At 37.1% G+C, this 14,622-nt stretch overlaps 1 protein-coding gene across 1 annotated transcript in view; it reads right to left on the reverse strand.

Annotated features, from left to right (window-relative positions):
- The window catches only part of SPON1 (spondin 1), a 238,295-nt gene extending 224,095 nt beyond the window's left edge, over positions 1-14,200 (reverse strand). The window contains exons 1-2 of the mRNA XM_074586174.1: positions 14,119-14,200; positions 8,732-8,780 (exon numbers count right to left, since the gene is read on the reverse strand). Coding sequence (XP_074442275.1) covers positions 8,732-8,780; positions 14,119-14,142 — 73 coding nt within the window. The 5' untranslated portion in view covers positions 14,143-14,200. The remainder of the gene's footprint in view (positions 1-8,731; positions 8,781-14,118) is intronic.
- Positions 14,201-14,622: the final 422 nt, after the last annotated feature.

The raw sequence follows: 14,622 nt of genomic DNA on the forward strand, positions 1-14,622 counted from the left end.
ATAAACGGTTATCTCTTACACAAAAGGGCAAGGAATCCACTGTACATAAAAATATTTTAGTGATGTAACAACCAGAAATCAGTTATTGCACTTGGAATTCTTCCTACTTTAATGTCTTAAATTGTAACCCATGATATCAGACAATTAAGGAACTCACTGGGAACAATTTCAACAAATCTGCCCATAAAATATTGAAAGGTGAATTACAAATTCAGGTAGAGTATTTGGAAATGGAGTATTTTTAAAAGTCAATTAAGCTAACATTCAAGAATAAAACTGATATTCTCATGATTTCAGATTCCCACTTATAACTTATCTTACTTTCAAATAGTTTGACTACCATTTTCAGCTGTTTTTAAAATATCAATTAATGGCTATGATACATTTCTAAAGAGCAGACAAAAATCTGGACTAAAAAAAATTTCTAGAATCACAGTTTATGACTAAATATAATTTGTTTGGGAGACTTACGAGAAGTTTCCTGATCCACATCATCAAATAACAACATAAATAATTCATTCCTTTATCTTTCTAAAGAATATAAATTGAGCATCAAGCACAACACAGTATTTTGTGTCTTCTATGCGAGACCTTCAAAAAGAAGGTCAAAAGGCCTGTAACAGATGATAAAATTTCCAAGTAATTTGTAAGCAAGACCTAAAAGTATTGTTGCCATTTTTTTTTTCCAGTCACCTCTTGGATTAAAGCATATTGCGCCTGTATTCTAGATGAGATGCTTATCAGTCTTACCCTGAAAAATCAATCTTATCCTTATTACCTTCCTCTATCTGGAACTTTTCACCTGTATTAGTGGAAAATTCCAAATTATCTCAACAGGACTTTGTCCTGTAGTAAACATCTTGTAGCAACGGGCTGTAGAACCAAATTCTACAACTGTAAAATACTTTAAAGAGAAATGTCTGTAAGATAATTTTCAACAGGAGTCAACTTGTGTTTGTGCACACACAAAAGAGCAAAGCTTTCCACAGGAGACAACCTGTTCTCACGGATTGCACAATTCAGCTTTATTATCTCAACAGGACTGGGAAGAATAGCTCTCAGACAAATCTCTTCTCCTTATTGCTGAAGCCCTCCATTAAAGCCAAAGACAACTTTCCCTGTGCGATGCCGGTTCCCCAAAGGTATAGAACTCCTATTTCCAAGATATTCATTAGGGGCATAAATACCTTTGAGGAACTGAAGCTTGAGGATCTGTCACCCTGCCTAAAACCTTATTTATGGAAAAATACTACAGCAGCTTCCTATCCCTCAGGCAACGTCACTAAGGCAGAAGCTTCGCATAACATTAACAAGTAGCTATTTAAAAGTCCTCACCATCAACTGAATTGGCAGGGAGCTGACAAGATCAGGTTTTAAATCTGTATCACATCAAAAGATAACTTAAAAAAAAAAGAAAAAGGAAAATATATTAAATAATAAGAAATCATAACCAAAGCTATTATTATTGTTATTTAGGTAGCTAATAAACCAGGGAGGTCTGGTAATTACATTCACATGGTTAGAACAGACAGATTGCAGTGTAATTTCTAGGTCTGATTTGGATTGGTAATGATGTGTTTTAGTCAGTAGATGGTGCTGCTTCTTTCTAGCCCTTTCCGTCAACATAGAAGTATATGATTAGGTACATAGTCTTACATTTTCATACATTTGGGGAAAGACAGTGTCTGTATTACTTGTGTCTTCCTACTTGGCCAAATAAGGAACAAAAAGACGAGTTGTCTTTCTATATCAGCACAGCTAATATAAACCTCTTTTTAAAGCCTATTTATTAGGTAATAAAAGAGAGAGTGGGAGACACACTCTGATTTTGATTTTCTGCCTCTGGAAACATAAGATTTAAATACGTAATGGATGACATATTGTTTCCTACCCCCAAGCTACTTTAAATATAGCAAAAACTAATTCACTAATTGGAAAGACAGAAAAGTTACTCCTCCCTTTACATGTGTGGTTTGCAGCCCTCAAAATCCCCTACCACTAGTCCTTGGATTTCATCAATTTACATTCAGATAGAGATGAACGAGAAAACACTGCAGAAAATTACTTTCTCCCTGAACCAAATCAGTATGTCGCTGCATCATCAGTGGGTAAGAACATGCTGAAGGTGCTAGCTTTTGCACGACTAAAACCAGAGGCCCTAAGGTGCTGCTGACACTGGCCCAATCCAGTGCAGGTCAGCAGCTTCCTGCCTACTCCTCGTTCCACCCCGCTTTCAAACACAGCCTCTCATTTTCTACCCTCGACACTACTTCCGTTGCCCTATGTTCCTTAAAGATTCCTGGTTTTCACCTCAAAAGACATTCTGACTAAAGAGAGAATTTTAGGTAGTGTGAGCAAGATTAACAAAAGACTTCAAGTCTATAAATGCATGTGTAAGGATGTACCACAATTAAGCCCATATCAGTAGTAATCAGTTACTTATTCCATTTATGAGATTTTTATGAATTCTAGCAAATCTGAGTATATCCTCTTGTACTGTCTGAGTTCCTGCTACTTCCTTAGCTTGCCTATTGTCAGAAGGCTTTCACTGCTAAAAAGTAGTATGAATTACCTTGAAAAATCTTGGTATACCCTTATTTCTTTTGATACATTACTACATTTCTGATCTGCAGACATAACAGATCACAAGAAAGACCTGTGTGAAAAGTCTTGCAAGTTTTACCATTAAATGTTAGGACGGGTCTGCTGGCCTCAAGTCACACAGGAGGAAACACAGAGCATACCAGGCAGTTGCATGTTCCATATGAGTTTTTGATTCATTGGTGAATTTAGTCTCCATGTTCTAGTCATACAAACAGCGTACAGCACTTCAGATCCTTACTTCAAATTTTCTATACAAAAGGCCTTGGACCTTGACAAGAGTGGGACCTAAGAGATTTCTTGGTCTTTCTGATTGAAAGAGGAAAAAAAAATAAATCTTAAGATAAGACTCTTGCTTTGTTTTGATCCTGACAGCTATAACTGAAATCTGAAAGTAGAAGCGTACCAAAAAATAAAAAAGAATTAAAAAAATTCTAAGTGGCTAGAAGCTCTAAAATTAGTTTATTCCCAATAGATACTTAGAAAATGAGTGACTTGATTCTCATTTTGTCCATATGTGTTCATCCAGATAATTTACTCTCAGCAATTCATGCTTTCTGTGACACAGCAGAGATATTTTTTTAAAATAATCTTTAAAAGAGCAAAGTTCTACTCACACAGTCTTATTACATTAATGGTTATAATAAAACCCAACCCCAATTATAGTCACTTGGTCATAAAAAAAAAATTGCAGTTGACCAGTGTAGTTTATAGCTTTAGCTTGCACTAAAACGTAATTATACAAATGATACTAGTGCCCCTCACTTGTTTTATTTCACATATTCCATAAGAAGGAAGCATTAACTCTAGAGAGCATGTTAAACAACTCTTATTAAAAGTTTCTACATAATAGTCTGGCGTATAAACACAAAGGGTCAAAAAGTTACATAGCCTAAAAAAAGGAAGTTGCAAAAGAAAGACTATAGAATTTTATTCTAACAACACCCTAGCAACCAGCAGAAGTGAAAAAGGACAATTTACAAATCTGAAAAACAAATCAAAACAGACAAAAAAATTTTAGGATTTTAAAATATATTCTTGACAAAGTAATGTCCGAGCCTGGAAGAAAAATAGCCACCAAAAACTGGACAGTGTTAGCATTTCCCTAATAATGATCTTGAGCCATTTGAAAAGTTGATATCCAGGGGAAAGAATGCATTTTCCAGTATTTGCTTGTGTGGAAGATGCAGAAATAAGCTCCCTTAAAAAAGGACAGAAAAAGGTATTTTGCACGAAAGCAATCACCTATTGAACGAGGGGGAAGCCTCTGGTTATTATTCTATTCCAGTGGTTAAGAATTGAAAAACATAGTGCGGGTAGAAGGTGATTGTCCAGTTTTGATAGCATTTCCATGCTCTTGTCTTTAAAGTTTCCATCTGAGGCTGGTTCTACAAATGCTCACGTACATCCTCATTACCATAATACTCCAGCAGCACAGCACAGTTCTTAATGTGCTTTACTGCTGTAGCAACGTGTGGTCAGTCCCCCACCTTTCATCACTACGTACGCACCAGCTCTACTAGTAGTTCAGTGCTCTCTTCAAATAATGGCACAGACCTACAGGAAGCACCAGAAGTGACAAAGTCTAAATAGACATAAGCAAAAAGTCAGAAATACCCTGTGAAGACACACAGTCTATAAAGCCTCAGGTTTTACATCTTTTTCCTGCACCAACTAAAAAACCTGAAGTCATGCTTACTAGTTTGAGTTTAAAGATGTTAATTACTTTTTCTGTGTCCCACATGACTTCATTTATCTGCCTATTCACACTGCAGGTGTTTTCCAAGGTGTATGTCCTGGACTGGCCCAGAATAATACAGCAAACCATAAGATGTCAGAATATTGAGAATTATATTATGAATCTCTTTTTAGGAATTGATACGCTAACATCCAAATGTACACCATGAATTCGGCTTTAACTGCACAGAGCTCAGTGGGATTATATTAATCTTCAAACTTTTTCTTCTTTTCAGCCCTGGATAAAAGGCCTCCTAATTTTCATCTGAACGCGACAGTGGCTTGATAAAAGCCTCAAAAGGCTGGGAAATGGTTCAGAAGTTGGATCAACTAATAGAGTTCATAAGATCTGCTGACATTTGCTTATGACTAATCACAGGCTCCACACAAGGGAGTCTCATTTACCTTTTTGGAGAGGTTGTTGTTAGCGGTAAATAAGATGATGCAGAAGAATACTACAGAGCAAAAAGAATACAGTTCTCTTCTTTCCTTTTCAATTTTTATCTAGTGTCTTAGTGAGACAAAAAAATTGCAACAGAGAATGAAGCCTAAAATAATTAACAGAACTGAAAGAGAGGGCTTTGAGCAACCTGACTTAGTGAAAGATGTACCTGCCTATGGCAGGGGGGCTGGACTAGATGATCTTTGAAAGTCACTTCGTACCCAAGCAATTCTATGATTCTATGACTGGTATTTGAGAAAATGACTAAAATATATATGTATGCAGAGAACAAGTCAGTAGGAGCGGCAAGGCAGTGCTGGAGGTCCACCAGTACCTCTCTAGATGCATGGACATGAAAAGGCTGTAGGATGAATCAATAATATAACACAGGAAAGTCATACGGGGGGAGGACAGAGACCCACCTATCCCCATATTTAATAGTGGTTACCTCAGAAAGAGCAGAACAACAAGGAACGGGATATATTGGTACTACTCCAGTATCACTCTCCAAACAAGTTCTGGTTCAGTTTTTTCTTTTATTTTTTCCTCATATGGATTTGCCCAGTCACATCTTGAACTCCTGTAAAAGTTAGCAACCAAGCTCCTGTAAAATGAACTTGCACAGTTTAACACCATACAAGGAAGTACGGCAAGACCTGTGGGACCAAATTAAGGGCTTTTTTTGGGTGGTTGGTTGAGGTTTTTTAGGTGAAATGAGAAACAGTGGTAGCAAATTGTATTAGAGTTTTGCTAAAGAATGTTCTGAACATCCTGCAGAGGTTCGCACCTCGAATAGAAAAAGTAACAGGTAATAATGATGAAATAATAAAGAGCCTTGGAGACAAACTATTTGCAATTGCAGATTTCAGAGGGCTTTACAAAAGTTACGAATGTATGTTGGGTACTACTGCTAAAACACTGTAGTAGAAAAAAAAAATAAATACCCACTATTGAGAAGAGATGCACATGTAGGTATTTTTCCATCTTTTCAAATTATTATTCTGCTACATTTTGAAACAGCTTTGTTTTTGGCAATGAGAAAACCACCTCCAACTAAGTTAGTGATGTCATCTTTCTAAATATGACTAAATACTGCTGACTGCAAAGGAGTTCCTGCTGGCATATGAACGTTTCTAGATCCACCAGCCTTTTCTGTTTTCTCCTGAAATCCATCTCTAGCCTTTTATATTTTCTGGGTACTTGAAGTACAGTATGCAAAACAAAAGTGAAAAATGTCAACATTAAAGTTTGCATGTGAAAGTCCGTAAGTTGCATTAAATTACCATAAAGCTTAATGAAAAGCAGTGCTCACATACAGAAAACACATTAATGTTCTGATTTTCATTATGTAGTTCAGCAATGCAAATAATTAAGAGTATGAGAAAAAAAAACAAAAAAACAATTGCAGTTCTTAAATATACATCTACTGTTACGGTTTGCTAATGGGAAGAAAGCTACTCTGGATCATAAAGTACAAATCCCAAAGCTATAAGAATGAAAATGTAGAAGCCAGGGTATTACTGGCAATCTGACCCAACATTGCCTAGTGAAGGAAGGCAGACTATTTCAATACAGTGGTGGTTACTGCAATGACATAAACTGGAAACGTGCAGTATCCAGGCATTATGTCTAAAAAAAAAAAATAAAAAAATAAATTGTGTTTTAAATTATGTGGTGCTCAACTAGGTTAAACATACACAGGAGAAAAGACGTGGTCGCGAGTGTTACAGAAGAACTAGTCAAATGAAGGAACTGTACCAAGAGCCACAGAACTGACCACAGAATAATTGATTGTAACATAGATAAGAGAACACACAAAACCCCCTTAATAGCATGAAGAGATGTTGTAGGAAAGACAAACTATGAAGGAACAGTTTGCTGAAATTCATGCATAAAATCTATGGCAGAAAGGAAAATTAGTCAAAACATAAGCACAAATTTAGCCCCTGAATCATATTTAGAAAATTGGCACAAAGGAAGCTGACAATTAGAATGTTACGGCAGTTAAAAAAATAAAGGAAAAAAGTCAACAGAAAGTGAGGAACACATAGCTAAGTAGAAACATTATTTAATCATATCACAGGAGGGATGCATAAATGACTAGATGCATTGTTAGATTGTCCCAGAATGAAAACATAAACCAATACACACAAAAAACACATTCAAACACAACTTTTTCTGACATCACAATTACCTTTTACATTCATTTTCTCAAGCATTTGAGATCAAACCACCCAGTTATTCCACTATTCACATGAAGCAAAACTTAAATTAGTTAGCCAAAATAATTTATTTAACAATTACAAAACACCACTTTTCTCCTGTTTTGCTCTTTTGACTCATCTAAAAAGAAAAGGGTTTAAAATTTAACTGACAGTCACCACACTTTTTCAGCCAATACTGGAACCTTCCATATCTGTCTCTGAATTATTCAACTCACAAGGTCACTGTAATTTTGTTAAAACTGATATGTTGACTAGCCTGCCATGAGATTTTAGACAAAGCAAGCATATTTTGCTCATCTCACCTTATTTCTCTGGAATAATTTTTATAACCAGTATGTATATGATGCCCCAAATTCTTGTATTTCTTTTAAATTGGAGTTTCCAATTTAGCTAATCTTTGTACAAAAAGAATAATCAGTTAAGATAAAAAAAGTAATCATAGAATCGTTTTGGTTGGAAGAGACCTTTAAGATCATCAAGTTCAACCATCAACCTAGCACTGAGAAGTTACCACTAAACCACGTCCCTCAGCGCTACATCTAAATGGTCTTTTAAATACCTCCAGACATGGTGACTCAACCACTTCCCTGGGTATCCTGTTCCAATGCTCAATCACCCTTTCCGTGAAGATTTTTTCCCTAATACCTAATCTAAGCCTTCCCTGATGCAACTTGAGGCCATTTCCTCTTGTGCTATCACCTCTTACTTGGGAGAAGAGACCAACCCCCACCTCACTGCGACCTCCTTTCAGGTAGTTAAAGAGAGTGATAACTGTAACCCTCAGCCTCCTTTTCTCCGGGCTAAACAACCCCGGTTCCCTCAGCTGCTCCTCAGAAAACTTGTGCTCTACACCCCTCACCAGCTTTGCTGCCCTTCTCTGGACACACTCCAGAACCTCAGCGTCCCTCCTGTAGTCAGGGGCCCAAACAACAGAATGATAAAGAAACAGCCCCCAAATTAAATCCTACCACAAACAGGACACAGGCAGTCATGGTAGTACTCATTACCATTTCCGAATTTTATGGTAAAACGAAGCCACCATATTGTTTAAAAAGGGATAAATATCACATGCTTCCACACATCTATTCCACATGTATGTGGAATAACTGCATAGTTGTGCCTGTAAAAAAAAAGCTATAAACAGTTTTCATTCTGCCAACTGCAAAGATAATTTGATACTAGAAAATAATCTTTACCAACCTTTCTGAAAATCAAATTCTCTATAATCAAGTTATATTTTTATATGTATTGTACAGCAAAATTCCATCTACACATATTCTACAGCAAACATACCTTTTATTATGCTGAGTTATTCCAAATGAATTAATACAGGCTTCAACATTAATGGTTTTTTCCCTCTCTAACAATTTCATCATCAAGCTCTGTGAACCGCATAAAAGAATCTCATTCTTTTAATGGGCTGGAATTTACTTTTCATGGAAAGACGCCATCTAGTTTTTACTCCACACAAACCAATATGTCTGTTTATGAAATCTTCGGTTTTAACAGAGAAAGCCTTTGCAATAATATAGCAATAACAGTCACTATTGTCTTTACTTGACAACACTACACAAAATATCGTACCTGCAATTAGTAAGTTTGATAAGCTTGGCAAAATTTAAAATCAACTAAACAAAAAACCCCCAGCCAAATAACATATCCAAAACTTATTACAATTCCCTATAATTATTAGAAAACACATAACATTACACCAGAGGCACTGTACCTGTGCTGCCTGGAAAGTCATCATTTCTGTTCTCCAGAAGATTAACATTCTGAAGGATAAAAAAAAATAAAAAAAATATAACAAAGCATGAAGTTAAGGGGGGGGGAAATAAATCTAGAAGGAAAGCTTACTTTGAAATAACCAACCACATTATTAGAAAACGTCAAAAGACCAAAAAATCTGGAAGCTCAAGTTTAGAAGTTTCCAAGACTTAAATTTCCTAAGAAACCAAGGAATTTTGGAAGTGTTGGGAACCCTAGAAATGGTCAAAAGAGGTCTCCCAGCCTAACAGTTGTACAATAGGGAAAAAAAGTTTCTTGAAACATTTTGACTCACATAAAATATTTTGTGTTTAGTAAATTCATACCACAACCTGATGCTGTGTCCTGCATATCCATCTTGAATTAGAAGAAAATTTTATAATCACTATTAGGGTGTTTCTGCATTAAAAAGAACAAAGAACTGCTAAGTTTTTCATCATTCATCACAGTGAACAATGGAAATAGTCTAGTAACCTTCAAATCTTTCATGGATTTTTTTTCTTTTCTTTCTTACAATCTTAAATATAATTGTTTTTCCGAAGTGTATAGGGGACATATAGAATCTGATTAATGCAGTATTTGCTTTTGAAGCTCTTCAACTGATAGCAATATACCTCTACTTCCAGAGTAGCAGAGCTCAGCTAGATCTACTGCAAATTGGTAAGAGAAAAATAATAACAAAAGCATAAAATCAGAGGGGGAAATGAGATATGAAGTGATTTTTGCAAGAGACATTTGAGTTGCGGAGAGAGATTCACTACAACAACACATATGCAAACGTGATCGTTACCATAGTAAGTATTTAATCTTATTTTTTTAAAATATAGAACTGTTCATTTGTTTAAATTAATGTTTTTTTAAAGTTCAAGTCCTTTTGTTCCGTAAGGTATTTGATCTTTACCTGTACAGGCCATAGAGAATTTTTATACCACTTTTTCCTTAATTTAGGAGATGAGCCAGTATTTCACCTATATAAAGACATCTACGCCTCGCTTGCACAATGAGATGGGTAGTTTGTTCTCTACTCAACTTTAATTACAAGACCATTGATTTTTTAAGATAGCCTTTGAATACGTATTTTTCAGCTGTGAGCCTGGGTGGGGAAGTGAGAAATGTTTATGTTGTTAAGAAACAGAATAAATATGGGAGGATATTACTGAAGGGAGTTTTGAGTTAATTCTTTGTTTGTTTGTTTGCCTTGGGGTGGGTTTTTTTTGTTGGTTTGCATAGTGTCTTGTTGGAGTTTTTTGGTTTGGGGTGGGGTTTTTTTGTTGTTTTTTTGTTTGGTTAGTAGGTTGGTTTTGTTTTTTTTTTTAAAAAAATTCTGAAAATTATTTTGCTATTGTTCTATGGTTGAATAGTCACCAATGCTCACAATCCAGATCTTGAAACAAACAAAGTCTATGGCAAGACTCCCGGTGATTTTAATGGGATCAGGATTTGGTGCTTTAAAACAACTCTTCTCCCCTCCTCACCCCCATGAGAAATATGTCATTCATTATGTGGCATTAAAACTGTGGGTGGTACAATGCCTGTTCTCTGCGTCATTTACTGCATGTAAACTCTAGCTTAACACTATACTATAACAAAATACACATATAGTAAAGTTTCCCGGGAAGAAGCTGCAATATGAAGGAATTAAAATTTTACACTGATGGTAATTATTTTCACATGACAATCTACAAAATTACAGTAAGATTTGCCTTCTTAACACTGAATAAGCAATTCTCTGAGAGTACAAAAAGCAACCTTGCAACTAGAGGGACAGTCTTTCTGTGTTCAATGCGGAAATATCTTGTGATGTGTTTATGACTGCTGCACATGCCTCATGTCTCCCCCCTGTAAAGAGGCAAATGCTATTAGTCTTAATACATGGCAAAGAAACACGAAGCATTTGCACTTCCTTGTGCCACCTGAGGGTGAACAAACTACCAGGACCGAACAGGACAATTCCATGTAACTGAAGTACATTTAGGAAGCAGCACTGGACGTCCTAGTGACCAAGGTTAAAATTTAACAACTCCTGCTGCTTTTGGAAAAGAACTAATGAATCATGAAAAGAAAACTACTTTTAAGAAGCGTAGAAGAGAGAACGGGGAGAAAGCTGTCTTGCCTGCCTTATCTCTACAGAAACACGCCTGGAAATATGCACTCAGAGGAGAATGCCTCAATCGGCAAAAATTTTACCTTTCTGAAATCCAAGTGATGAATAAATATTGTTGCTTTGGAAAAGCTACGCTTTAGCTATAAATCACAGTTAAATGACTTGAAAAAAAAAAGTTGGGTCTCAGATTAGTGACAATTTAGTTTTAAGAACAAGAGTTAGAGAGAGAAACATGTTCGCTGCCACTTTCTGTTTTCAAAGGAACCTTCACATAAATGTTACACCAACGTTTAGCTAAAATTATTTCTGGAAAACTTTATGAAAACCAGATGGTCCCTCATATAGGATATATAGTTTAATCTCTGCATTTCAGCAGCCTTGACAGTAAATTAGGTGTAGAGAATGCCATGAAAGAAAAAAGATAATGAAAATTTTATTACTTTCACATCCTTCAATTATAGGGCAACCTTATTCTTCCAGTCTCTTACTTCTAAATCTGATTCTGTTTAGATTTAAACAAATATACATTCATTTTGAAACAAAGCCATGTGTCCATGTATCCCCTCAGTCATAAATCGTAGAGAAAACTTTAATGTTTATATGTATTGACTATGCAGGTTTTCCAGGGGATACTTTAAAATATTCCAAGTAATTCAGAGAGAAAACAGATTATTTACACAGAGCAGATTGAGAAAAGGCTTTGTGTGATGGACCATCCAAAAGGAACGGCAGAATCCAAAACTCAAATGCTTACTATGCACATAGTGATTAATTTACATTGAAGTTGCTTGCGTAGAGTCTGCTTCATGAAGGGCTCCATCCAACAAGATATGTATAGCAACAACTACATAGCAACTGGAGAACAGTTTCCTGTAGTCGCATTCACAATCTGTGTGGGAAGCTCAGTTTTAGAGGAAAAATCCCTAAGATTTACAAGTACTAAATGCAGGGAAAACTTTACTATGGTTGGAAGTCTCCATATACACCAGAATACTTGAACATTACAGGGTCAAGTTCAAACCCAAAATGTAGTCAAAACATTGCAAATAAAGCAGCGGTTAATGATGCTAAAGTGTTAAAGGCAGAGATGTTATTCTTATAGGAACTTTAAGAAGATTTTTATTCTGAAGGAAGTTTACAGCTTATGTAGGAGAGAAATCACTTTTCTCTTTTACTGTGAGCAACACTGAATCTGGGAGAGAGAACTCGGCAGATGAAGGGGGGAAAAAGCCAATCACAGTAATCCAGAGCCTGCTCTACATTTCCATTTTCACACCCCTTCTTTCTTTAATTAAGTGCAAAAACATTAATGAAGAGCGACAAACAAAGCTGCAAGATCTCATGGGCTCAAGATTCTGCAAAAATGTTGACTGGACACATTGCAGAGCATTTTTGAACATTTTATTACATGCTGTTAGCAGTATAATCATTCCTAATTCATAACTAACAGCAGAAACAAGAAGAGAAAATAGTACCTAGAAAAGTCAAGAACAGAATCATAAACTATGGGAGATGTTGGCTTTTCAGAACAGATCTCCATGCCGGAAGAGCTCAGCATCTTTGCGTATAAGATTCAATGTCCAACAGAAATCTTTTGCTGTGAGGATTTTACTGCCTCTTTCTGAATGTTTTCAGCAGCATCAGCATCTTCCTCAGTTCAGTTGACATCAATCAGTCAAGACTGAATGGTGGGAGGAAAAAAAAAAAAAAATAGAGCAGCAATTGTGGTGAAGACAAGTGGCTGAACTCTCACTCTTGAAGCAAATGGCCTGTTCTGGAAAGTCCTCTCCCATCTATTCAATGACCTTGGCAATCCCCCAGTCCTGGGGCAAACAGTATCCATTTCCAACGCAAAAAAGCTTTATTTTCTGTAGCTTGCATAAATCACATGTAACAATCAAAATCATTTCCAAGACAGAAAAGTATTTAGGGTCTCTCTGGCTACCTCTAGGTATTTCCTCTGTCATTGAGCAGTATGTTTTCCCCTTCTTCCCTTCGAGGCCCCTATCACTTTCCACATGCTGCACAAAAAAGCCTGCTGATTTTTGGATTCCTTTCAATGAGCGCAGAGCCAGAAATTGGAGAATATACTGCCAAATACTGTAGGTGTCTTCCTTTACAGCATCTAGTGTTACATCACTCTAGATAATTCTTAAAGAGATACACAGAATGATCCAGAACCATTTGTACGTGAACTTTTCACTAAGAAGCTAAAATCTACCCAAAGATGATCGTATTCAAAGTTGCTACCCTCTGATAGGCCTAAATGCTTTCGGGAAATAATCTGAGACCTCCAGCTAATTCCACGTGTCTCACCTCTAAGTATTAAGCAAACACTTTATCCGCTGACAACACTGTGCCAATCCTTAGGCCAGCTGAAACATCCTCTTTCACAAAGCAGTAAGGTCACAAGAATCTTTATTACACGCCAGCTTTGCTGGTGATTATTCTCCAAAGTATATTTGCTATCAAATTTAACATACAACATTTTTAATACAATTTTGGCAAGTATGCAAAGGAATTCATATTCAAAAGAGTGGACCAGAAAGCCCAAACAAAGGAGGAGAAAGAGAAGAACTGCATAGATACTAGGAGAGAATTCCTTGCTAGTTTTTTGGTGAACGTAAGTGAAATTCTTTACTATAAAATGCAAACTTTGCTGCCTTTCTGAACATGAAAATATAAATTATGTATGCCCCTGGCAATGTTACCAATCTGTAACTAATCTATAGCTAATGGTCTGTTTCAATAGCTTGTTATATTACCTGGCCAGACAACAAATTGCTCTCACAGGGTATTGGGTAAGGGGATATGGGATTTGAAAATATATCGAGCTTCACAAATTGCTGAACAAGCTTTCCACCCCTTCCCTCCACCCAAAGCAAGGATAAATATAGAAAATATTGAATAACCAATTATACAAGGGATCTCACAGAGACCAGCGCATATTTGTTGTTTTTTTACTTGAATAACCAACACAAATGAAAAAGCTCAGATACTTTCACGTAGTTCTTGATATTTGGTCAAAATAGATTTTCACCTAAACAGCCTGATTTTGCTCTTTAACACTCAGCTTCCAATAAGCTTAACCTATCTTCCAGCAAACCTTCCGGGAGTCAGTAAAAAAACATCCACCAACATCTAGATTTTGGAGACACCAGGATCAGTTCCACTGCAGTCAGCCTGACTTGAGGAGCACTGAAATCAGGAAGTTTATCACATAAAATAAAACCAGCGCTTACCGCTTCTGTGTGTTTATTGGCCATTTTCTCGGGGAGCAGCGAGTGCCATCTCAGCTCAGTGTAGCAAGGACAAGAGCTGGGGGCCTCCTTGCAGCTGAACTGAAATGGGCTCGTAGGTCCATGGTGGCGGGGAGGACCCAGTGGGGCTCATCAGGGCCATTAAGGCTTATTAGTGCCACCTGGGCCCCCCTTCCAGCCAGGTGTGTCCTCCCACGTTTCACAGCCCCAGGCTTGCTCAGGAGGTGTTGCAGGGGATATTCCAGTGAACATAGAGACACCAAACTGGAAATAGGACATGGCATGGGAAACTTTGGGGTGGGTGGTTCAGGCTGCCCGTGAGGGTCCTGGGGAGGACACCCTGAAGAGCCCCCAGAGGCTGGGCAAGCTGGATGAGAGGGCTCCCAGCTGTACCTCATGATCCCCAGGAGGCACGCAGCAATGGGAGAGCAGAGCTCAGGGACAGCCCGGTCCTCAGGAGGGGTCACAGGGGCCAGTCAGTGGCCT

The sequence above is a fragment of the Larus michahellis genome, chromosome 4, assembly GCF_964199755.1.
Source record: "Larus michahellis chromosome 4, bLarMic1.1, whole genome shotgun sequence".
NCBI lineage: Eukaryota > Metazoa > Chordata > Aves > Charadriiformes > Laridae > Larus > Larus michahellis.